Genomic DNA, 24,887 nt, shown 5'->3' with positions numbered 1-24,887 from the left:
GGCACTGAGTTTTAAGGTCGGCCTTGATATACATCCACAGGTACACCTCCAATTGACTCAAATTATGTCAATTAGCCTATCAGAATCTTCTAAAGCCATGATATCATTTTCTGGAATTTTCCAGGCGGTTTAAATGCACAATCAACTTAGTGTATGTAAACTTCTGACCCACTGGAATTGTGATACAGTGATTTATAAGTGAAATAATCTGTCTGTAAACAATTGTTGGAAAAATTACTTGTGTCATGCACAAAGTAGATGTCCTAACCGACTTGGAAAAACTATAATTTGTGAACAAGAAATTTGTGGAGTGGTTGATAAATGAGTTTTAATGACTCCAGCCTAAGTGTACGTAAACTTCCGACTTCAACTGTATTTGTAAATGGGAGGGAGAATTTAGAAACGTCACACACACACCTCAACACTGGTTTCATCTTGCTAGTGTTGTTGCTGTTGGAGGTAGAGCTTCCGGCGCCGGCCGAGCTGTTTCCTAAGGGGTTGTTGGAGTTCATCTCCGCTGACTTCTGGAACACCTCTATGGTGACCTTGGCGATGTTCTCCAATAGGGAGTACAGCTCCTGCAGGGAGACAATAAAGACGAGTTCATCCACTTGCACTCAATGACAGGGAATCTATCCTTGACAAAGACGGCTGCAATTACTAGCACATTTTACAGTTACGAAGGGTTTTGACATAAGCCACTTTAATTCTAGATCTCTATGTTTTCAATTGAACCAGACGCACACTTGTGAACTTTACAAAAATCTATTCAAAATCTATATTTTGAGCAATATCCTTGCAATATCAATGGGTGGCAGACCGCCTAGCGGTTATGAGGTTTGGGCCGGTAACCGAAAGGTCGCTGGGTCGAATCCCCGAGCCGACTAGGTGAAAAATATGTTGATGTGCACTTGAGCGAGGCACTTAACACTAATTGATCTTTTAAGTTGCTCTGGTTAACTTCTTGGATATAGGGGGCGCTCTTTTAATTTATGGATAAAAAAACGTGCCCGTTTTAAGCGCAATATTTTGTCACGAAAAGATGCTCGACTATGCATATAATTGGCAGCTTTGGAAAGAAAACACTAAGGTTTCCAAAACTGCAAAGATATTATCTGTGAGTGCCACAGAACTCATGCTACAGGCGAAACCAAGATGAAACTTCAACCAGGAAATGGGCAGAATTTTTGAAGCTCTGTTTCCCATTGTCTCCTTATATGGCTGTGAATGCGCCGGGAATGAGCCTGCCCTTTCTATCGTTTCTCCAAGGTGTCTGCAGCATTGTGACGTATTTGTAGGCATATCATTGGAAGATTGGCCATAAGAGACTACATTTACCAGGGGTCCGCCCGGTGTCCTTTGTCTAAATTGGTGCGTAATCTACAAGCTGCACGCAGTCATCCAGTGATTGAGAGGAGAGAGGAGGCTTTCAACGAACGATATATCATGAAGAGATATGTGAAAAACACCTTGAGGATTGATTCTAAACAACGTTTACCATGTTTCAGTAGATATTATGGAGTTAATTTGGAAAAAAGTTTGGCGTTTTGAAGACTGAATTTTCGTTTTTTTTTGGTAGCCAAACGTGACGCACCAAACGGAGCAATTTCTCCTAAACAAATAATCTTTCAGGAAAAACTGAGCATTTGCTATCTAACTGAGAGTCTCCTCATTGAAAACATCTGAAGTTCTTCAAAGGTAATGATTTTATTTGAATGATTTTCTGGTTTTTGTGAAAATGTTGCCTGCTGATGCTAACGCTAAATGCTACACTAGCTGCGCTAGCTGTTACACAAATGCTTGTTTTGCTATGGTTGAGAAGTATATTTTGAAAATCTAAGATGACAGTGTTGTTAACAAAAGGCTAAGCTTGAGAGCTAGCATATTAATTTCATTTCATTTGCGATTTTCATGAATAGTTAACGTTGTGTTATGCTAATGAGCTGCGGGGATAATTACACTCCTGGATACAGGTTTTTTTCGTAGCTAAACGTGACGCACCAAACGGAGCGATTTCTCCTAAACAAATAATCTTTCAGGAAAAACTGAGCATTTGCTATCTAACTGAGAGTCTCCTCATTGAAAACATCTGAAGTTCTTCAAAGGTAAATGATTTTATTAGAATGATTTTCTGGTTTTTGTGAAATTGTTGCCTGCTGATGCTAACGCTAAATGCTACGCTAAATGCTACGCTAGCTGCGCTAGCTGTTACACAAATGCTTGTTTTGCCATGGTTGAGAAGCATATTTTGAAAATCTGAGATGACAGTGTTGTTAACAAAAGGCTAAGCTTGAGAGCTAGCATATTAATTTCATTTCATTTGCGATTTTCATGAATAGTTAACGTTGCGTTATGGTAATGAGCTTGAGGCTGTATTCACGATCCCGGATGGCTCGACGCAAGAAGTTAAGAGCATCTGCTAAATGACTAAAATGTAAATGTAATATCATGCTTAATTTTGATTAAATGGCAGTGTTAGTGTCTTGAGTACCTTACAGGACACTGGAGTCTGGTTACGTACGTTGTTAGTACTCTGCTTGATCATGAGCTGCAGTTCCAGGGACGACTGTCTCATCGTCCACTGGTCCATGTTCTAGAGCCGGGAGGATGGGACACAACTTTTAGATGTACACATCACAACAATCCCCAAACAGTTAAGTTGTCACAGAGAGACTTAGCATCAAAGTTCACCACTTTCCCTGTAGCACTGCTTTAGTCAGCAGATGGCAGTAATGACATTCAGAAAACTCATGCTTCCTAATGTGGTCTGCTGAGCTACAGCCAGGGTTCAGAGAAAGTTCACCCACTGATGAATTCTAGCACCCACAACCCCCCATTTGTAATGGATGTGCCGTCTGCTGTGCTCTCTCCGCCATCCCCAACGATCTTCTAGGGCTGACACTGATTCACTTACAACTGGCCTCGATGGCTTCAAAGAAACCATTTCAAAGTAATTTCCAGAAAAAGGTTTTACGTCTTGTGTGGGCTGACCTGGAGGATGCGTTTGATGCGTTGCCTCTGGGGATTGTCCCCCTCCTCACTGTCCAGCTGGCGGTGAGGGTAGCAGATGAGCTGCAGCAGCCGCTGGGCCTGGATGTTGACCAGCACCGGGTCCTGCAGGGCACTGCTGTCCTCCGACAGGGACTTGAGGCAGCGCTCGCCCACCCACTCCTGATGGAGGGAGAGATGTGTGATGATGGGTAGAGATCACCAAGGGGTATATACTGAACATTGTTTGGCCCCATTCAGTTTTTAATTCAGTCAATGCAGGAAGTGAAACCGAAATTAAACTCCTAATTAGAAAACTCAATTTTGTTTCCTGAGGAGTTCATTCACTACTTTACCTTATTTTTATTTTTTATTTTGTTAATACAATCTACTTGCAGTGAAGCTGCTCACCATCCACATCACATTAGTCATCTAACAGACTCCCATCCAGAGCCACAGAAGCAACTAGGGTCAACGCCATGCTCAAGTGCACGTCAACAGATCTCCCACAAGGTCAAAAACAGGGACCCGAACCAGCAACCCATCAGCCACCACCACCAAAACAAACAAGAGAAAAAAAGATCAAGGAAAACAGGGAAAGAAGTATGCAAAAATCATAACAGCAGGCCAACTGAATATGTGTGAGTACATGTATGGCACTATTTACGTGTGTATGTGTGTTTCCATGTATATGCATGTGTGTGCATTTAAATGAGCATGTGTCCAAACACCTGCACGGCATCAGCCTCAGGCAAACAGGCATTAGCAGTAACAATGCCCCTCAGTGTCATTCAAACTTAGTTTTTGATAAGTTTTCTTGACTTTATTTTTTTACTTTTATCTTTGACTATCATTCTATCCCTCGCCCAGCAACTCCACTCCCACTTGTCTCCAATTCCCCATCCCAACCCATCTAGCTCTACTGGCCACCCTCTTCGGATTTCTACGCACAATACTGTACATCTTTCAACTATGCGATGATGTTTAACATACAGTGCCTTCGGAAACTATTCAGACCCCTTGATTTTTTTGACATTTTGTTACGTTACAGCCTTATTCTAAAATTGATTAAATCGTTTTTTTTTTCTCTCATCAATCTACACACAATACTCCATAATGACAAAGCAAAAACATATGGAGACATTTTACTAAAACATATTTAGACATTTTACTAAAATATATATATATATAAAAATACAGAAATAGCACATTTACATAAGTATTCAGACCATCTACTCAGTACTTTGTTGAAGCACCTTTGGCAGCGATTACAGCCTTGAGTCTTCTTGGGTATGACACTACAAGCTTGGTACACCTGTATTTGGGGAGTTTCTCCCATTCTCCTCTGCAGATGCTCTCAAACTCTGTCAGGTTGGATGGGGAGTGTCGCTGCACAGCTATTTTCAGGTCTCTCCAGAGATGTTCGATCAGGTTTAAGTCCGGGCTCTGGCTGGGCCACTCAAGGACATTCAGAGACTTGTCCCGAAGCCACTCCATGTGTTGTCTTGGATGTGTGCTTAGGGTCATTGTCCTGTTGGAAGGTGAACCGTCGCCCCAGTCTGAGGTCCTGAGTGCTCTGGAGCAGGATCTCTGCACTTTTCTCAGTTCATCTTTACCTCGATCTTAACTAGTCTTCCCAGTCCCTGCCACTGAAAAACATCTCCACAGCATGATGCTTCACCGTAGGGATGGTGCCACGTTTCCTCCAGACGTGACGCTTGGCATTCAGGCCAAAGAGTTTAATCTTGCTTTCTTCAGATTAGAGAATCTTGTTTCTCATGGTCTGAGAGTATTTAGGTGCCTTTTGGCAAACTCCAAGAGGGTTGTCATGTGCATTTTATATAGACAGGTGTGTGCGCCTTTCCAAATCATGTCCAATCAAATTAATTTATCACAGGTAGACTGCAATCAAGTTGTAGAACAGCTCAAGGATGATCAATGGAAACAGGATGCACCTGAGCTCAATTTCAAATCTCATAGCAAAAGGTTCTGAATTTTTATTTATTTGCTAAAATGTTAAAAAAAAAAAAAAAATGTTTTCACTTTGTTATTGAGGTATTCTGTGTAGATTGGAGGATTTTTGTATATCTTTAAAAAATATATATAATCCATTTTAGAATAAGGTTGTAACGTAATAAAAAAGGTAGAAAAAGTCAAAGTGTCTGAATACTTTCCAAAGGCACTGTACAATTTGAATCTAAGATAAATACTTTTACTAACATTATTACTACATTTTTTCGTGATCCAAGATGGCGTAGCAGTCGGACGTCTTGTCGTGTCCCTTGTATATATCGTGATATGAGTTCCGGCGCCGACAGAGATGGCCGCCTCGCTTCGCGTTCCTAGGAAACTATGCAGTTTTTTGTTTTTTTACGTGTTATTTCTTACACTAGTACCCCAGGTCATCTTAGGTTTCTTTACATACAGCCGACAAGAACTACTGAATATAAGATCAGCGTCAACTCACCATCAGTACGACCAAGAATATGTTTTTCGCGACGCGGATCCTGTGTTCTGCCTTACAACCAGTGTAACCGAGTGGATCACATGCAGCGACCAAAAAAAAAAACGACTCAGAAAAAGAGGGAAACGAAGCGGTCTTCTGGTCAGACTCCGGAGACGGGCACATCGTGCACCACTCCCTAGCATTCTTCTTGCCAATGTCCAGTCTCTTGACAACAAGGTTGATGAAATCCGAGCAAGGGTAGCATTCCAGAGGGACATCAGAGACTGTAACGTTCTCTGCTTCACGGAAACATGGCTAACTGGAGAGACGCAATCCGAAGCGGTGCAGCCAGCGGGTTTCTCCACGCATCGCGCCGACAGAAACAAACATCTTTCTGGTAAGAAGAGGGGCGGGGGCGTATGTCTTATGGCCAACGTGACATGGTGTGATGAAAGAAACATACAGGAACTCAAATCCTTCTGTTCACCTGATTTAGAATTCCTCACAATCAAATGTAGACCGCATTATCTACCAAGAGAATTCTCTTCGATTATAATCACAGCCGTATATATCCCCCAAGCAGACACATCGATGGCTCTGAACGAACTTTATTTAACTCTCTGCAAACTGGAAACGATTTATCCGGAGGCTGCATTCATTGTAGCTGGGGATTTTAACAAGGCTAATCTGAAAACAAGACTCCCTAAATTTTATCAGCATATCGATTGCGCAACCAGGGGTGGAAAGACCCTGGATCATTGTTACTCTAACTTCCGCGACGCATATAAGGCCCTGCCCCGCCCCCTTTCGGAAAAGCTGACCACGACTCCATTTTGTTGATCCCTGCCTACAGACAGAAACTAAAACAAGAAGCTCCCACGCTGAGGTCTGTCCAACGCTGGTCCGACCAAGCTGACTCCACACTCCAAGACTGCTTCCATCACGTGGACTGGGAGATGTTTCGTATTGCGTCAGACAACAACATTGACGAATACGCTGATACGGTGTGCGAGTTCATTAGAACGTGCGTTGAAGATGTCGTTCCCATAGCAACGATTAAAACATTCCCTAACCAGAAACCGTGGATTGATGGCAGCATTCGTGTGAAACTGAAGGCACGAACCACTGCTTTTAATCAGGGCAAGGTGTCTGGTAACATGGCTGAATACAAACAGTGCAGCTATTCCCTCCGCAAGGCTATCAAACAAGCTAAGCGCCAGTACAGAGACAAAGTAGAATCTCAATTCAACGGCTCAGACACAAGAGGTATGTGGCAGGGTCTACAGTCAATCACGGACTACAGGAAGAAACCCAGCCCAGTCACGGACCAGGATGTCTTGCTCCCAGGCAGACTAAATAACTTTTTGCCCGCTTTGAGGACAATACAGTGCCACGGCCTGCAACGGAAACATGCGGTCTCTCCTTCACTGCAGCCGAAGTGAGTAAGACATTTAAACGTGTTAACCCTCGCAAGGCTGCAGGCCCAGACGGCATCCCCAGCCGCGCCCTCAGAGCATGCGCAGACCAGCTGGCCGGTGTGTTTACGGACATATTCAATCAATCCCTATACCAGTCTGCTGTTCCCACATGCTTCAAGAGGGCCACCATTGTTCCTGTTCCCAAGAAAGCTAAGGTAACTGAGCTAAACGACTACCGCCCCGTAGCACTCACATCCGTCATCATGAAGTGCTTTGAGAGACTAGTCAAGGACCATATCACCTCCACCCTACCTGACACCCTTGACCCACTCCAATTTGCTTACCGCCCAAATAGGTCCACAGACGATGCAATCTCAACCACACTGCACACTGCCCTAACCCATCTGGACAAGAGGAATACCTATGTGAGAATGCTGTTCATCAACTACAGCTCGGCATTCAACACCATAGTACCCTCCAAGCTCGTCATCAAGCTCGAGACCCTGGGTCTCGACCCCGCCCTGTGCAACTGGGTACTGGACTTCCTGACGGGCCGCCCCCAGGTGGTGAGGGTAGGCAACAACATCTCCTCCCCGCTGATCCTCAACACTGGGGCCCCACAAGGGTGCGTTCTGAGCCCTCTCCTGTACTCCCTGTTCACCCACGACTGCGTGGCCATGCACGCCTCCAACTCAATCATCAAGTTTGCGGACGACACAACAGTGGTAGGCTTGATTACCAACAACGACGAGACGGCCTACAGGGAGGAGGTGAGGGCCCTCGGAGTGTGGTGTCAGGAAAATAACCTCACACTCAACGTCAACAAAACTAAGGAGATGATTGTGGACTTCAGGAAACAGCAGAGGGAACACCCCCATCCACATCGATGGAACAGTAGTGGAGAGGGTAGCAAGTTTTAAGTTCCTCGGCATACACATCACAGACAAACTGAATTGGTCCACTCACACAGACAGCATCGTGAGGAAGGCGCAGCAGCGCCTCTTCAACCTCAGGAGGCTGAAGAAATTCGGCTTGTCACCAAAAGCACTCACAAACTTCTACAGATGCACAATCGAGAGCATCCTGGCGGGCTGTATCACCGCCTGGTATGGCAACTGCACCGCCCTCAACCGTAAGGCTCTCCAGAGGGTAGTGAGGTCTGCACAACGCATCACCGGGGGCAAACTACCTGCCCTCCAGGACACCTACACCACCCGATGCTACAGGAAGGCCATAAAGATCATCAAGGACATCAACCACCCGAGCCACTGCCTGTTCACCCCGCTGCCATCCAGAAGGCGAGGTCAGTACAGGTGCATCAAAGCTGGGACCGAGAGACTGAAAAACAGCTTCTATCTCAAGGCCATCAGACTGTTAAACAGCCACCACTAACATTGAGTGGCTACTGCCAACACACTGTCAATGACACTGACTCTACTCCAGCCACTTTAATCATGGGAATCGATGGGAAATGATGTAAATATATCACTAGCCACTTTAAACAATGCTACCTTATATAATGTTACTTACCCTACATTGTTCATCTCATATGCATACGTTGATACTGTACTCTATATCATCGACTGCATCCTTATGTAATACATGTATCACTAGCCACTTTAACTATGCCACTTGGTTTACATACTTATCTCATATGTATATACTGTACTCGATATCATCTACTGTATCTTGCCTATGCTGCTCTGTACCATCACTCATTCATATATCCTTATGTACATATTCTTTATCCCCTTACACTGTGTATGACAGTAGTTTTTTTTGGAATTGTTAGTTAGATTACTTGCTCGTTATTACTGCATTGTCGGAACTAGAAGCACAAGCATTTCGCTACACTCGCATTAACATCTGCTAACCATGTGTATGTGACAAATAAATTTTGATTTGATTTGACATATTGTTTTTTAAACATTTTTTCTTCGCATATCTTTTAAAACTTTTTGCTAAACCTCAACTTCTAAATACTCTCCTGCAACTCGCCTCACCCAATGTAGCTATTTTTTCTAAAGTACTTATATTTACTTCGGATCCGGATCCCCTCAACTGAAGCTAGCCAGCTAACTACCAGGTATCAGTCAGCAAACCATTGCTAGCGGTCTTCAGCTAACCGGTCATCAGCTAACCTTTAACTCGGAAAGCTCTCGCCAGTTCAAACAACGCGACTCTAACCAGAGAATAACAGACCTATATTTTTTATTTTATTTTTTATCCCCGGATTCCCACCGGATTCCCACCGTAAACGGAACATTTTCAGCTGGATCTTCACAACTAGCTAACCGCAACCCCGGATGATTATTCCTGGCTAGCGTTTCCACCCACTTAGCTTGAAGCTAGCCCGGCCAGAGCTCCTGTGCTACCACCGAAGCATACTCCTGGGCTACAATATCCGGACCCACGACCGGTCTATCGATGTCACCGCATGAAGAGGCATAAACAGACTCACCCCATCGCGACGCCCCCCAAAGGCTAACTTTCTAGCCCTTGCTATCTCCTTGCTTGCTAATTCGGCCTGCTAACTGCTAGCTTGTTTAGCCCCGGTCCGCTAACTGCTACCTTGTTTAGCCCCGGTCCGCTAACTGCTACCTTGTTTAGCCCCGGCCTACTAACTGTTAGCTTGTTAGCACAGGCCTGCTAACCGTCTGAATAGCCGCGTCCCAAACACTCATTGGACCCATATTTACTTTCAATCTCTTTTAATTTGTTTATACCTTCCGGTAACCTGCCTCACCCAATGTGATACGGAATCGCTATTATTTTTAATTTTTAGAACACACTCAAGAACCTCCAGAAGCTAACCAGCTACAAGCTATTTAGTCATTGTTAGCCACTGCTAGCAGCTTTTACCTTACCCTCTCTGCACAGCCAGCCAGTTTTTTTAACCTGGATAATACTCGCCAGTCCAGCTTCCCTGCCCCATCCACCGCTGCCCCCTGGACACTGATCACTTAGCTACATAGCTGATGCATGCTGGACTGTCCATTAATCACGGTACTCCATTCTGCTTGTTTATGTTTTATCTGTCGGCCCCAGCCGCACTCAGGCTCTGTGTGTAGTTAATCCGACCCTCCCTGCCTAGTCAACGCCATTTTACCTGCTGTTGTTGTGCTAGCTGATTAGCTGTTGTCTCACCTACTGTTTTAGCAACTGTTTTAGCTAGCTCTCCCAATTCAACACCACATTACTGTATGCCTCGCTGTATGTCTCTCTCAAATGTCAATATGCCTTGTATACTGTTGTTCAGGTTAGTTATCATTGTTTTAGTTTACAATGGAGCCCCTAGTTCCACTCTTCATACCCCTGATACCTCCTTTGTCCCACCTCCCACACATGCGGTGACCTCACCCATTACAACCAGCATGTCCAGAGATACAACCTCTCTCATCACCCAGTGCCTGGGCTTACCTCCGCTGTACCCGCACCCCACCATACCCGTCTGCGCATTATGCCCTGAATATATTCTACCATGCCCAGAAATCTGCTCCTTTTATTCTTTGTCCCCAACGCTCTAGGCGACCAGTTTTGATAGCCTTTTAGCCGCCCCCTCATTCTACTCCTCCTCTGTTCCGTGGGTGACGTGGAGGTAAACCCAGGCCCTGCATGTCCCCAGGCACCCTCATTTGTTGACTTATGTGATCGAAAAAGCCTTGGTTTCATGCATGTCAACATCAGAAGCCTCCTCCCTAAGTTTGTTTTACTCACTGCTTTAGCACATTCTGCTAACCCTGATGTCCTTGCCGTGTCTGAATCCAGGCTCAGGAAGGCCACCAAAAATTCTGAGATTTCCATACCAAACTATAACATTTTCCGTCAAGATAGAACTGCCAAAGGGGGAGGAGTTGCAGTTTACTGCAGAGACAGCCTGCAAAGTAATGTCATACTTTCCAGGTCCATACCCAAACAGTTCGAACTACTAATTTTGAAAATTACTCTCTCCAGAAATAAGTCTCTCACTGTTGCCGCCTGCTACCGACCCCTCTCAGCTCCCAGATGTGCCCTGGACACCATTTGTGAATTGATCGCCCCCCATCTAGCTTCAGAGTTTGTTCTGTTAGGTGACCTAAACTGGGATATGCTTAACACCTCGGCAGTCCTACAATCTAAGCTAGATCTCACACAAATCATCAAGGAACCCACCAGGTACAACCTTAAATCTGTAAACAAGGACACCCTCATAGACGTCATCCTGACCAACTGGCCCTCCAAATACACCTCCGCTGTCTTCAACCAGGATCTCAGCGATCACTGCCTCATTGCCTGTATCCGCTACGGAGCCGCAGTCAAACGACCACCCCTCATCACTGTCAAACGCTCCCTAAAACACTTCTGTGAGCAGGCCTTTCTAATCGACCTGGCCCGGGTATCCTGGAAGGACATTGACCTCATCCCGTCAGTTGAGGATGCCTGGTCATTCTTTAAAAGTAACTTCCTCACCATTTTAGATAAGCATGCTCCGTTCAAAAAATGCAGAACTAAGAACAGATACAGCCCTTGGTTCACTCCAGACCTGACTGCCCTCGACCAGCACAAAAATATCCTGTGGAGGACTGCAATAGCATCAAATAGTCCCCGCGATATGCAACTGTTCAGGGAAGTCAGGAACCAATACACGCAGTCAGTCAGGAAAGCTAAGGCCAGCTTCTTCAGGCAGAAGTTTGCATCCTGTAGCTCCAACTCCAAAAAGTTCTGGGACACTGAAGTCCATGGAGAACAAGAGCACCTCCTCCCAGCTGCCCACTGCACTGAGGCTAGGTAACACGGTCACCACCGATAAATCCATAATTACCGAAAACTTCAACAAGCATTTCTCAACAGCTGGCCATGCCTTCCGCCTGGCTACTCCAACCTCGGCCAACAGCTCCGCCCCCCCCGCAGCTACTCGCCCAAGCCTCTCCAGGTTCTCCTTTACCCAAATCCAGATAGCAGATGTTCTGAAAGAGCTGCAAAACCTGGACCCGTACAAATCAGCTGGGCTTGACAATCTGGACCCTCTATTTCTGAAACTATCCGCCGCCATTGTCGCAACCCCTATTACCAGCCTGTTCAACCTCTCTTTCATTTCGTCTGAGATCCCCAAGGATTGGAAAGCTGCCGCAGTTATCCCCCTCTTCAAAGGGGGAGACACCCTGGACCCAAACTGTTACAGACCTATATCCATCCTGCCCTGCCTATCTAAGGTCTTTGAAAGCCAAGTCAACAAACAGGTCACTGACCATCTCGAATCCCACCGTACCTTCTCCGCTGTGCAATCTGGTTTCCGAGCTGGCCACGGGTGCACCTCAGCCACGCTCAAGGTACTAAACGATATAACCGCCATCGATAAAAGACAGTACTGTGCAGCCGTCTTCATCGACCTTGCCAAGGCTTTCGACTCTGTCAATCACCATATTCTTATCAGCAGACTCAGTAGCCTCGGTTTTTCGGATGACTGCCTTGCCTGGTTCACCAATTACTTTGCAGACAGAGTTCAGTGTGTCAAATCGGAGGGCATGCTGTCCGGTCCTCTGGCAGTCTCTATGGGGGTGCCACAGGGTTCAATCCTCGGGCCGACTCGTTTCTCTGTATATATCAATGATGTTGCTCTTGCTGTGGGCGATTCCCTGATCCACCTCTACGCAGACGACACCATTCTATATACTTCCGGCCCGTCCTTGGACACTGTGCTATCTAACCTCCAAACGAGCTTCAATGCCATACAACACTCCTTCCGTGGCCTCCAACTGCTCTTAAACGCTAGTAAAACCAAATGCATGCTTTTCAACCGTTCGCTGCCTGCACCCGCACGCCTGACCAGCATCACCACCCTGGATGGTTCCGACCTTGAATATGTGGACATCTATAAGTACCTAGGTGTCTGGCTAGACTGTAAACTCTCCTTCCAGACTCATATCAAACATCTCCAATCCAAAATCAAATCAAGAGTCGGCTTTCTATTCCGCAAAAAAGCCTCCTTCACTCACGCCGCCAAACTTACCCTAGTAAAACTGACTATCCTACCGATCCTCGACTTCGGCGATGTCATCTACAAAATTGCTTCCAACACTCTACTCAGCAAACTGGATGCAGTTTATCACAGTGCCATCCGTTTTGTCACTAAAGCACCTTATACCACCCACCACTGCGACTTGTATGCTCTAGTCGGCTGGCCCTCGCTACATATTCGTCGCCAGACCCACTGGCTCCAGGTCATCTACAAGTCCATGCTAGGTAAAGCTCCGCCTTATCTCAGTTCACTGGTCACGATGGCAACACTCATCCGTAGCAAGCGCTCCAGCAGGTGTATCTCACTGATCATCCCTAAAGCCAACACCCCATTTGGCCGCCTTTCGTTCCAGTTCTCTGCTGCCTGTGACTGGAACGAATTGGAAAAAAAAATCGCTGAAGTTGGAGACTTATCTCCCTCACCAACTTCAAACATCTGCTATCTGAGCAGTTAACCGATCGCTGCAGCTGTACATAGTCTATCTGTAAATAGCCCACCCATTTTTACCTACCTCATCCCCATACTGTTTTTATTTATTTACTTTTCTGCTCTTTTGCACACCAATATCTCTACCTGTACATGACCATCTGATCATTTGTTATTAATTTGCAAAATTGTAATTATTCGCCTACCTCCTCATGCCTTTTGCACACAATGTATATAGACTCCCGTTTTTTTTCCTACTGTGTTATTGACTTGTTAATTGTTGTGTAACTCTGTGTTGTCTGTTCACACTGCTATGCTTTATCTTGGCCAGGTCGCAGTTGCAAATGAGAACTTGTTCTCAACTAGCCTACCTGGTTAAATAAAGGTGAAATAAATAAAATTTTAAAAAACTATACTACTATTACTACTAATTGACTGACCCGATCTCTACAGATCTCCCAACAATACTATTTATAGGGTCAACTTTAGATCAATGCAATACATTTTCACTCATTCCTTTTTTATTTATCAGTTATTTTACCAGGTAAGTTGACTGAGAACACATTCTCATTTACAGCAACAACCTGGGGAATAGTTACAGGGGAGAGGAAGGGATGAATGAGCCAATTGTAAACTGGGGATTATTAGGTGACCATGATGATTTGAGAGCCAGATTGGGAATTTAGCCAGGACACCGGGGTTAACACCCCTACTCTTACGACAAGTGCCATGGGATCTTTAATGACCTCAGAGAGTCAGGACACCCGTTTAACATCCCGTCCGAAAGACGGCATCCTACACAGGGCAGTGTGTTTAGCTGAGAAGCACAAAGTCTTGAATCCTGCTCTGTTTAATATATTAACTCATACACCCTGTACCTTCGAATAAGTACATCAAAATTCACAACGGCACAGCTGTCAAGATTCTGGTCCTCAAATGAAAATGGTATACTTAGCTATTTATGCTATTTTTATTCCTCTGCCAGTTTTGCACCTTTATATTGGGCAGACAGACCAGTTCCCTACCTCTTTCCGCTGCCACCTGCCTCCTCCATTTTTGGGGTAATGATGTAATCAGTTGCTTGTAATCTTGGATTGAACAGAACTTCCCATACAATTCTGATAACTCCATGAAAGACATAACTCCACATAACTCCTCAACAAAATACCCTCAAAACATATTTTCCATAAATACAGGTCCTTCATCAACCAGCAGATTTGAGTCAAGCCATAATATTGGTTGTAATATTTGTTCCATCTTTTCAGGGGGATGAAATTGAAATTGTAGCCAGCTCTGCAATGCTTGTTTGAAAAAGAGAGAGACCTTGAAAAAATTATCATTTTCAATTAATCGAAAATGAGACATGGCAATATGCACAAAGGCAAAAAGGCAATTTTCTTAGTAATCTACTTGAGAACCATTTAGGGTTCAAATGAAACTTTTGCATAAGTGAAGCTTTTAGAGAGAGGTTTAGTGCTTTTATATTTAATAATCTTAACCAACCCGGTCCATATTCATTATATTGACAGGCACACTTTATCTTGTCTGGTTTAGCTTCCCAGAAAGCAAAATATTTTTCCCTCATAGGATTTGAAATATGAAATCATCAGGAGTAGGGCTGCGCTGTAATGAAATTAGTCCTATGGTTAAATCAGTGCAATTTTTCCATAAATAGACAGGTATTTGTCTATTTTTTACTAGTTTATTGAAATTCTTTGTGGAGAGCTAATGTATATATTTTGTGATATGAATACCAAATATGTCTACTTCACCATCTGCCCATGTTCTAGGTAAACTGTTGGGTAATGTAACAGTTGTATTTTTTTAAAGATCCAAAACGTAATACTGTACACTTATAAAAGGTTTTAGTCCAGAGAGTCCAGAAAAATGATCTTCAATGATTACAGGGATCTAGCTTGAAGACTTAATATAAAACTTGAATCTGCGGCTTACATGGACACCTTTGTTTTTAAGCCTTGGATTTCTAATCCTCTAATTTGATTTGATCCGATTTTAATAGCTAGCATTTTGATGGCCTTAACAAATAGATATGGTGACAGCGGATAATGGTGACACCCTTGTTTATCTCCTTTTGACAGTTCAGAACTCTGAGAAGTAGACGCTATTTACAATTTTACACCTGACGTTGCTATACATTTACACATTTTACAAGAGGCATTTATAAATAAAATCCTGTCTTAATTTATCAAAGGCCTTTTCAAAATCTTCTATAAATACTAGGTCTGGCTTCTTAGATGTTTCATGTTGTTCTATATTTTCTCCAATGTATCGTCCATGTAAAAAACCTATCCAATCAGGATGAACGATACCTGGTAAAAGCTTTTTCATTCTTAGTGCTATGCATTTTGACATCACAACACTGAAGTGTAAGAGGCCCCCCATTTTGTTTTAGATAGACTGCATCTTTATATTTGCCATCTGGGTCTTATCTTAATAATAGTGAAATCACTAATTGACTGAGTTGTTTTCTTTACCATTGTACACAATCGGTTGACAAAGACTGGGCATACTCCCTTTTATTTATGTTAAGAGCACATTCTGATTTACAAAGAGTGCCTGTTAAAACTCGGCAACTTATTTACACAATATGCTTCTCTGTGGAAAACACAAGTAGTGGGCATGACTCAAGTCTTGTAAATGGTAGTGTTGTGGAGGAAAGGAGTGGAGTAAGGGGTAGGTCAACCTTGACTCAGAGTATCAGGCAGTTGAGGTGCCTCAGTGGAAGGAGGACCATAAAAACATGAAACATAAAAAGTTAACCTTTTTAGATAAAACTAGACTAAATAAATTTACGTCACCAAATAAATTATTTAAAACACAGTTTTGCAATGGAGGTTAAGAATATTTTAAGATAATACACAACAAAGGACTAGAGGTCAATAGGGAATTAAAGATCAATGGAAATAGTTGTTCTTCAGTTCAACATCTGTGTAGGGGTTTCAATCATGTACTCATAGCTACATGTGGCAACTTCTCATTGGTTCAAATTGAGGACAAAGTGAGGGAAATCTCAAAGAAATTGAAGACGGACCACAGAAAGATTGAGGTGGAGCGTGCCCACAGGACAGGAAAATCCACCACCGGCCCAGGTGACAGGCCCAGGTCGATAGTTGTCAAGTTCCTGAGGTTCAAGTACAAGGTAGCTGTTTTGGAAAGAGCCAAGAACTTGAGAGGAAAGTATATATGTATTCCTCAACGAGGATTATCCTGAAGCTGTGCGTCAGAAAAGGAAACAACTTATCCCAGCAAAGAAAGCTGCCAGAGCGCGTGGGGACATTGCTTAGAAACGCTATGACAGGCTATTTGTCCACCATCCCAACCAGAAGCCTGGAAGGGATGAGGGAGACAAGCCTATGGGTTCGTAACTTCCACCCCACAGCCCGCATACACACACACTGGATTAATGGACTGCTGAATGTATATTTTTTCTCTCTTGCTTTGTTTGCTCTTTTTCATATTATTTCTCTCTCTAAAAAGCTACCCAGTAAAGGGCCAAAAATAGCTCATATGTAGCCTTCAAAATAAGGTTAATGAAATCAATAACTTGCTAACATCAGATTACATTCATATATTAGCCATTTCTGAGAATTACTTAAATAATTAATTTGATGATAGAGAACTGGCAACACAAGGATATAACATATAGAAGCAACAGAAAATTGTATGGGGGAGGTTTTAATGTACAGTGCCTTGCGAAAGTATTCGGCCCCCTTGAACTTTGCGACCTTTTGCCACATTTCAGGCTTCAAACATAAAGATATAAAACGATTTTTTTGTGAAGAATCAACAACAAGTGGGACACAATCATGAAGTGGAACGACATTTATTGGATATTTCAAACTTTTTTAACAAATCAAAAACTGAAAAATTGGGCGTGCAAAATTATTCAGCCCCTTTACTTTCAGTGCAACAAACTCTCTCCAGAAGTTCAGTGAGGATCTCTGAATGATCCAATGTTGATGTAAATGACTAATGATGATAAATACCATCCACCTGTGTGTAATCAAGTCTCCGTATAAATGCACCTGCACTGTGATAGACTCAGAAGTCCGTTAAGAGCGCAGAGAGCATCATGAAGAACAAGGAACACACCAGGCAGGTCCGAGATACTGTTGTGAAGAAGTTTAAAGCCGGATTTGGATACAAAAAGATTTTCCAAGCTTTAAACATCCCAAGGAGCACTGTGCAAGCGATAATATTGAAATGGAAGGAGTATCAGACCACTGCAAATCTACCAAGACCTGGCCGTCCCTCTAAACTTTCAGCTCATACAAGGAGAAAACTGATCAGAGATGCAGCCAAGAGGCCCATGATCACTCTGGATGAACTGCAGAGATCTACAGCTGAGGTGGGAGACTCTGTCCATAGGACAACAATCAGTCGTATATTGCACAAATCTGGCCTTTATGGAAGAGTGGCAAGAAGAAAGCCATTTCTTAAAGATATCCATAAAAAGTGTAGTTTAATGTTTGGCACAAGCCACCTGGAAGAAGGTGCTCTGGTCAGATGAAACCAAAATTGAACTTTTTGGCAACAATGCAAAACGTTATGTTTGGCGTAAAAGCAACACAGCTCATCACCCTGAACACACCATCCCCACTGTCAAACATGGTGGTGGCAGCATCATGGTTTGGGCCTGCTTTTCTTCAGCAGGGACAGGGAAGATGGTTAAAATTGATGGGAAGATGGATGGAGCCAAATACAGGACCATTCTGGAAGAAAACCTGATGGAGTCTGCAAAAGACCTGAGACTGGGACGGAGATTTGTCTTCCAACAAGACAATGATCCAAAACATAAAGCAAAATCTACAATGGAATGGTTCAAAAATAAACATATCCAGGTGTTAGAATGGCCAAGTCAAAGTCCAGACCTGAATCCAATCGAGAATCTGTGGAAAGAACTGAAAACGGCTGTTCACAAATGCTCTCCATCCAACCTCACTGAGCTCGAGCTGTTTTGCAAGGAGGAATGGGAAAAATGTCAGTCTCTCGATGTGCAAAACTGATAGAGACATACCCCAAGCGACTTACAGCTGTAATCGCAGCAAAAGGTGGCACTACAAAGTATTAACTTAAGGGGGCTGAATAATTTTGCACGCCCAATTTTTCAGTTTTTGATTTGTTAAAAAAGTTTGAAATATCCAATAAATGTCGTTCCACTTCATGATTGTGTCCCACTTGTTGTTGATTCTTCACAAAAAAATACAGTTTTATATCTTTATGTTTGAAGCCTGAAATGTGGCAAAATGTCCCAAAGTTCAAGGGGGCCGAATACTTTCGCAAGGCACTGTATATATACACACAGTACTAGTCAACAGTTTGGACACACCTACTCATTCCAAGGTTGTTTTTTATTATGACTATTATCTACATTGTAGAATAATAGTGAAGTCCTCAAAACTATGAAATAACACATGAAATCATGTAGCAACCAAAAAAAGTGTTAAATCCAAATATATTTCATATTTGAGATTCTTCAAAGTAGCTACCCTTTGCTTTGATGACAGCTTTGCACACTCGCAGCATTCTCTCAACCAGCTTCATGAGGTAGTCACCTGGAATGCATTTCAATTAACAGGTGTGCATTGTGAAATACATTTGTGGAATTTCTTTCCTTCTTAATGCGTTTGAGCCAATCAGTTGAGTTGTGACAAGGTAAGGGTGGTAAACAGAAGATAGCCCTACTTGGTAAAACACCAAGTCCATAACCTCCTTTGGTCTGATGAATCCAAATGAGATTTTTGGTTCAAACCGCCGTGTCTTTGTGAGACAGAGTAGGTGAATAGATGCTCTCCGCATGTGTGGTTCCCACCGTGAAGCAAGGAAGAGGTGTGATGGTGCGGGGGTGCTTTGCAGGGGACACTGGTCATTGATTTATTTAGAATTCATTGCACACTTAACCAGTATGGCTACTACAGCATTCTGCAGCCATACGCTCTCCCATCTGATTTGCTCTTAGTGGGACTATCATTTGTTTTTTAACAAGACAATGACACAACACATCTCCAGGCTGTGAAAGGGCTATTTGACCAAGGACAGTGATGGAGCGCTGCATCAGATGACCTAGCACCCACAATCACCTGAGCTCAACCAAATTGAAATGGTTTGGGATGAGTTGGACCGCAGCGTGAAGGAAACGCAGCCAACAAGGGCTCTGCATGTGGGAAAGCCTTCAAGACTGTTGGAAAAACATTCCAGGTGAAGCTGGTTGAGAGAAGCTGTCATCAAGGCAAAGGGTGGCTACTTTGAAGAATATATTTTGATTTGTTTCTACTAACACTTTTTTGGTTACTACATGATTCCATTATTTTCATAGTTTTGATGTCTTCACTATTATTTTACAATGTAGATATTAGTAAAAATAAAAGTAAAACCCTTGAATGAGTAAGCGTGTCCAAACTTTTGACTGGCACTGTTTATACATATATACAGTGTATTCGGAAAATATTCAGACCATTGACTTTTTCAACATTTTGTTAAGTTACAGCCTTGTTCTAAAATTGATTTAAAAATCATCCACAATGGCGGAGCACGTGATGCCGCGGAGCTGAGCAGACGTTGACAAACCGAGCTCTTCAAAGTTATTCTATTTTTACCTAAATAACAACGTTGAAACAATATTGTAACATCGGCTGATAAATTGTCAAGTACTTACCTTCCCAAAGAGCCATGGACATCCGACCGAGAGGCAAGAAGGACGACCAAAACGTTGTTGATTCCCAAGATAACGATAACGCTACAGCTAGCAAGATTAGCATTATCCCTCATAACTCAGACGACAGTTCCAGACTGTTGCCCTCAGCAGCCTCTTGCGAGCCTGCCGACATGCTGGCTACTCTCCTCCGGGAAATTCAGGATGGTAACAGAGGTCTTTCTATGAAAATTTATAAGAAATCGACTGAACTCCATTCTTCCATTGACGACCTGAAATCCTCCATGAATTATCTCCTTTTGAGAACGACTGAGGCAGAGTTGCGCATTAGCACAGTTGAAGATACCATCGCTAGACATGACCAGGTCTTGATACAACTGCAAAAGGACAATGCCTACCTCAAAAACAAGGTAAATCAGATGGAGAACCAGAGTAGACGTAGTAATATCCGTGTAGTGGGATTGAAAGAGGACAGCGAGGGCCGTGACCCGGTCCGTTTCTTCACTCAATGGATCCCGGAGGTCCTAGGCATAATCAACTTCACTAAGCCGCTGGAAATCGAACGCGCCCACAGAACATCAGCGCCAAAACCCTGGCCAGATGAGCCCCCACGAGCTGCCCTGATCAGGTTCCTCCGTTTCCAAGACAGAGAGAAGATATTGCAACTCGCAAGAGCCAAAGGGGACATCACCATCGATGGAAAGAGGGTCGGCCTTTTCCCAGATATGAGCGCGGATCTCGCCAGACGTCACAAGCAGTTCAGACCTGCCGCCAAAGCACTGAAGGGGAAGAACATCACCGGCTACCTCATCCACCCTGCGAGGATGAAAGTTCAATACAAAGGCCGAAGCCATCTCTTCAACACACCGGGAGAAGTGCACACTTTTCTCAAAGAACTGAGCAACGTCTGAGCCAGGACGGTCTCTCTGGGGGATAAAATGCAGTTTGTTTGTTTTCTCTTATCCGGACTGAACTGCTGGTATCTCCCAGTCACTATAATTGATTTGTACATTTTCAACTAACCGTATCTTTCCGGGGTGAGTTCTATTACATTTACAGGAGAGTATATTTTGGTTTAGTCCATATCTACTGGGCGAAGCAATAAGTGGGCTTAGGCCCACTGCTTTACCCCTCATTTATGTTAATCTTTCGAAAAGAGACTCAAATCAAATCAAATTTATTTATATAGCCCTTCGTACATCAGCTGATATCTCAAAGTGCTGTACAGAAACCCAGCCTAAAACCCCAAACAGCAAGCAATGCAGGTGTAGAAGCACGGTGGCTAGGAAAAACTCCCTAGAAAGGCCAAAACCTAGGAAGAAACCTAGAGAGGAACCAGGCTATGTGGGGTGGCCAGTCCTCTTCTGGCTGTGCCGGGTGGAGATTATAACAGAACATGGCCAAGATGTTCAAATGTTCATAAATGACCAGCATGGTCGAATAATAATAAGGCAGAACAGTTGAAACTGGAGCAGCAGCACAGTCAGGTGGAAGTTGAAACTGGAGCAGCAGCATGGCCAGGTGGACTGGGGACAGCAAGGAGTCATCATGTCAGGTAGTCCTGGGGCAAGCAGCCCTCAAGCAGCCCTTACCGTGGGCAGTAAATATTCAGCCATAAATATCTATTCACAACGTTTGTTTTCAACTTAGAGAGCTCGCAGGTTTTAGTTTACGCCAAGGTTTAGCTAGTAAGAGCAAGATGAAAAGCGAGCAGCAAAGTATCTCTACAAGTGTATTCATGTTAGATTGTTGTTTTAGTCTGACAATCAGGGTGGGTGGGATTTTTTTTTTTTTTCTTCCATGTATATTGTTTCCTTCCTAAAGAGACATAGGTCACTTTTGTGCTCAAACCAAAGTTGAAACATTTCCTAATTATCTGCATATGATAGATTTCTATTCAGTTACATATTTGAAACCCAACCTATGCTTAACCCACTAAAATATGTCACATTCAACGTAAAAGGTCTTAACAGCCTGATTAAAAGGAAAATAGTCTATACATACCTTAAGAAATTAAAGACTGACATTGTATTTTTACAAGAAACACATCTTTACAGCCAGTGAACACAAGAAATTGAAGAGGGAATGGGTAGGACAAGTTTTTGCATCCTCTTAACTCCAAAGCAAGAGGAACTGCAATTTTGATAAGTAGACACATCCCCTTCTGTATCAACAACACCATCTCTGATCCCTCTGGCAGGTTTGTTTTGGTACAAGGGCATATGTTTTCAGAGTCTTGGACCCTATTGAATATTTATGCTCCTAACTTCGATGACCATATGTTTATTCAGAATGTCTTCCTTCAGGTCGCTCAAGCACCACCAGGATGGCTACTGGTTGGAGGAGATTTAAATTTTTGCTTAGATACAGTAGATAACTTTTTACTTTTGACAAAACTATTTCATAGAGTGTTAGATGTCGAGTATCTCCCCAGATTGCTTAGAGACCATTCTACTCTGGTATTATCAATCTCCATTCCTACCAAGGTAAATGGAGCATATAGATGGAGACTAAATTCTACACTCCTAAAGCAACCTGAATTTTGTGCATTCATCAAAGAGCAGATCAATATTTTTACTTTGACAAACAAACCTTCTGCTCCTGACAGCTTCATTCTTTGGGACACATTGAAGGCCTATCTGAGGGGACAGATTATTTCCTATACTAAAGGGCTGAAGAGAAAACACTGTGCGGAACTGAGTGCCCTTGAATCTAAAATCTCAGAGCTAGAGAAAACCTACCAAAGAGGCCCGACTAAAGATCTATACAGGCTTTTGGTAAATAAAAAACGTAAATATAATATTCTGAACACATATCAAGCTGAGAGGGCCATCACTAAATCAAAACAGCGTTATTACGAGCTTGGAGAGAAAGCTCACAAAGTATTGGCATGGCAACTGAAAGCAGAGGAAAGTAAGAGGACAATTAATGCCATAGAAACTCTTACTAATGAGATATCTTTCGACCCTACTGAAATTAATAATACTTTTAAGAAATACTATGAAGACCTCTACACTTCCCAATCAAGCGATGATCTATCAGAGATCGACTCCTTTCTCTCCTCTCTCAACCTCCCATGCCCGTCCAGGGGAAGACAGCGAGCGCCTGAGTGAACACTTCTCAGTTACTGAATTGTTGGAGGCCATTAAATCCTTACCTTCTAATAAATCTCCTGGGGAGGATGGCTTCCAGAGTTCTACAAAGAATTTAGGGAGATGTTGGTCCCCTACCTTATGGAGGTACTTAAAAAAGCCAGAGAAGACAACTGCTTTCCAGAGTCCTTCTCTCAAGCAGTGATTACTGTAATCCACAAGAAAGGGAAAAACTCGCTAAAGAGCGCCTCCTATAGACCAATCTCTCTCCTTAACACAGATTGTAAACTGGTCACCAAGATGCTATCGAAGAGACTGGAGTCATGTCTTCCCCTGTTGGTCAACCCAGATCAGACTGGCTTCATAATTAATAGATTATTGGAGGACAATCTCAGAAGGTTCTTTGATATAATTCACCTTGCTAACAAAAACAAAATACCTAGTGTCGCAGTCTCCCTCGACGCTGAAAAGGCCTTCGATAGGGTTGAATGGCCATACCTCTTTTGTGTCTTGGAAAAGTTTGGTTGTTTGTAAATTTGATAAAATCACTCTACAAATCTCCTAAAGCTAGGATTGCTACCAATGGGATTACTTCCTCCTCTTTATAGGGGGAACAGACAAGGTTGCCCAATTAGCCCCCACCTCTTTGCCCTCGCCATCGAACCGTTGGCTGAGGCTATTAGAACGTGCCCTGACATACATGGCTTTGAGGTGGGCCCCCATACCCATAAATTATCACTCTTTGCGGACGACCTTATCTTATTTCTAACAAACCCAGAACACTCCCTCTCTCACTTGCAGATCCTACTACATTGTTATAGTTCTTTCTCTGGATATAAGGTCAATTTTGATAAAAGCGAAATCTTACCGTTGTCTGTCTTTGACCATCATACCATCAAGCACAAGTTTCCTTTTAGATGGTCGCCTATGGGCTTCACATATTTGGGTATAATGGTGGATGGTAATCTGAACAACCTCTATAAACTCAATCTGGCCAGTTTGTTGCAAAAGGTGGAGGTTGACCTTTGTAAATGGATGGACTTACCTCTCACTCTACTGGGTAGAATCAATGTAATTAAAATGAATGTCCTGCCCAGATTTCTATATTTGTTTCAATCTCTCCCTATCCCTGTTCCCGCAGCATTTTTTTCCTCTCTCGACAAGCTGACCAGACGGTTTATCTGGCACGGCAAAACCCCTAGGGTTGGCCTGGATAAACTGACCCTTGATTACAATCAAGGGGGTTTAAACCTCCCCAATTTTAGAATGTACTACTGGGCTGTGTGACAGGTTAAAGGAAATATTCATAGCCTGTTATATATTAAAAAGTATTAGTAAGTTCATAGTATGTGAGGATCTTAAAACATCTAAATTTAAAAAGATGCATTCAGTATTAGTTGATAGAGATTGATAACATTCATATAATTGTGTTAAAGTTAAAAATCCGTCAAGCGTACAAAGGGTACGAATTGTGAGTAATGTGTAAACGTTATATTGATTACTTTATTTTGTAGTGCCTAAAAGTGTTAATCTGTGATCTACGAAATGCTCTTAATCTATGAGCCTGAGATCGATTGCTCTGGTCTCCACCCATATTCCTGGGGAAATCGCGGTCTTTTCTCATTGAACTAAAAGTTGAATTGAGAAAACAACACCGTATCACTCTCGTGATTATTTCTCCCCTGTTTTCAGGTACTTTATTGATGATAAAAAAAATAGTAATTTAAATGTCAAGAGTAATAGTAAAAAATAGTAATTTACATGTCAAGAGTGTTTAAGGTGTGTCTTAGTAACATCTTGAGGAAGTTAGAGTTAAGTTTGCAGAGAGTAATATTAGCCCTGCTCG

General features: G+C 43.0%; 1 protein-coding gene across 8 annotated transcripts in view; it reads right to left on the bottom strand.

Moving 5' to 3' along the window:
* Nucleotides 1–24,887, bottom strand: part of LOC112256392 (mediator of RNA polymerase II transcription subunit 12) — a 100,946-nt gene that overhangs the window by 31,541 nt on the left and 44,518 nt on the right. For 4 of the 8 annotated variants that reach the window (XM_042325589.1, XM_042325584.1, XM_042325587.1 and 1 more), the window contains exons 27-29: nucleotides 2,992–3,171; nucleotides 2,492–2,593; nucleotides 418–578 (exon numbers count right to left, since the gene is read on the bottom strand). In XM_042325589.1, coding sequence (XP_042181523.1) covers nucleotides 418–578; nucleotides 2,492–2,593; nucleotides 2,992–3,171 — 443 coding nt within the window. The remainder of the gene's footprint in view (nucleotides 1–417; nucleotides 579–2,491; nucleotides 2,594–2,991; nucleotides 3,172–24,887) is intronic. The other 4 variants (XM_042325586.1, XM_024429621.2, XM_024429623.2 and 1 more) reach the window with 2 other exon arrangements.

Source organism: Oncorhynchus tshawytscha, linkage group LG08 (genome assembly GCF_018296145.1).
Source record: "Oncorhynchus tshawytscha isolate Ot180627B linkage group LG08, Otsh_v2.0, whole genome shotgun sequence".
Classification (NCBI taxonomy): Eukaryota; Metazoa; Chordata; class Actinopteri; order Salmoniformes; family Salmonidae; genus Oncorhynchus; species Oncorhynchus tshawytscha.
This window is presented reverse-complemented; position numbering and strand designations above follow the sequence as displayed.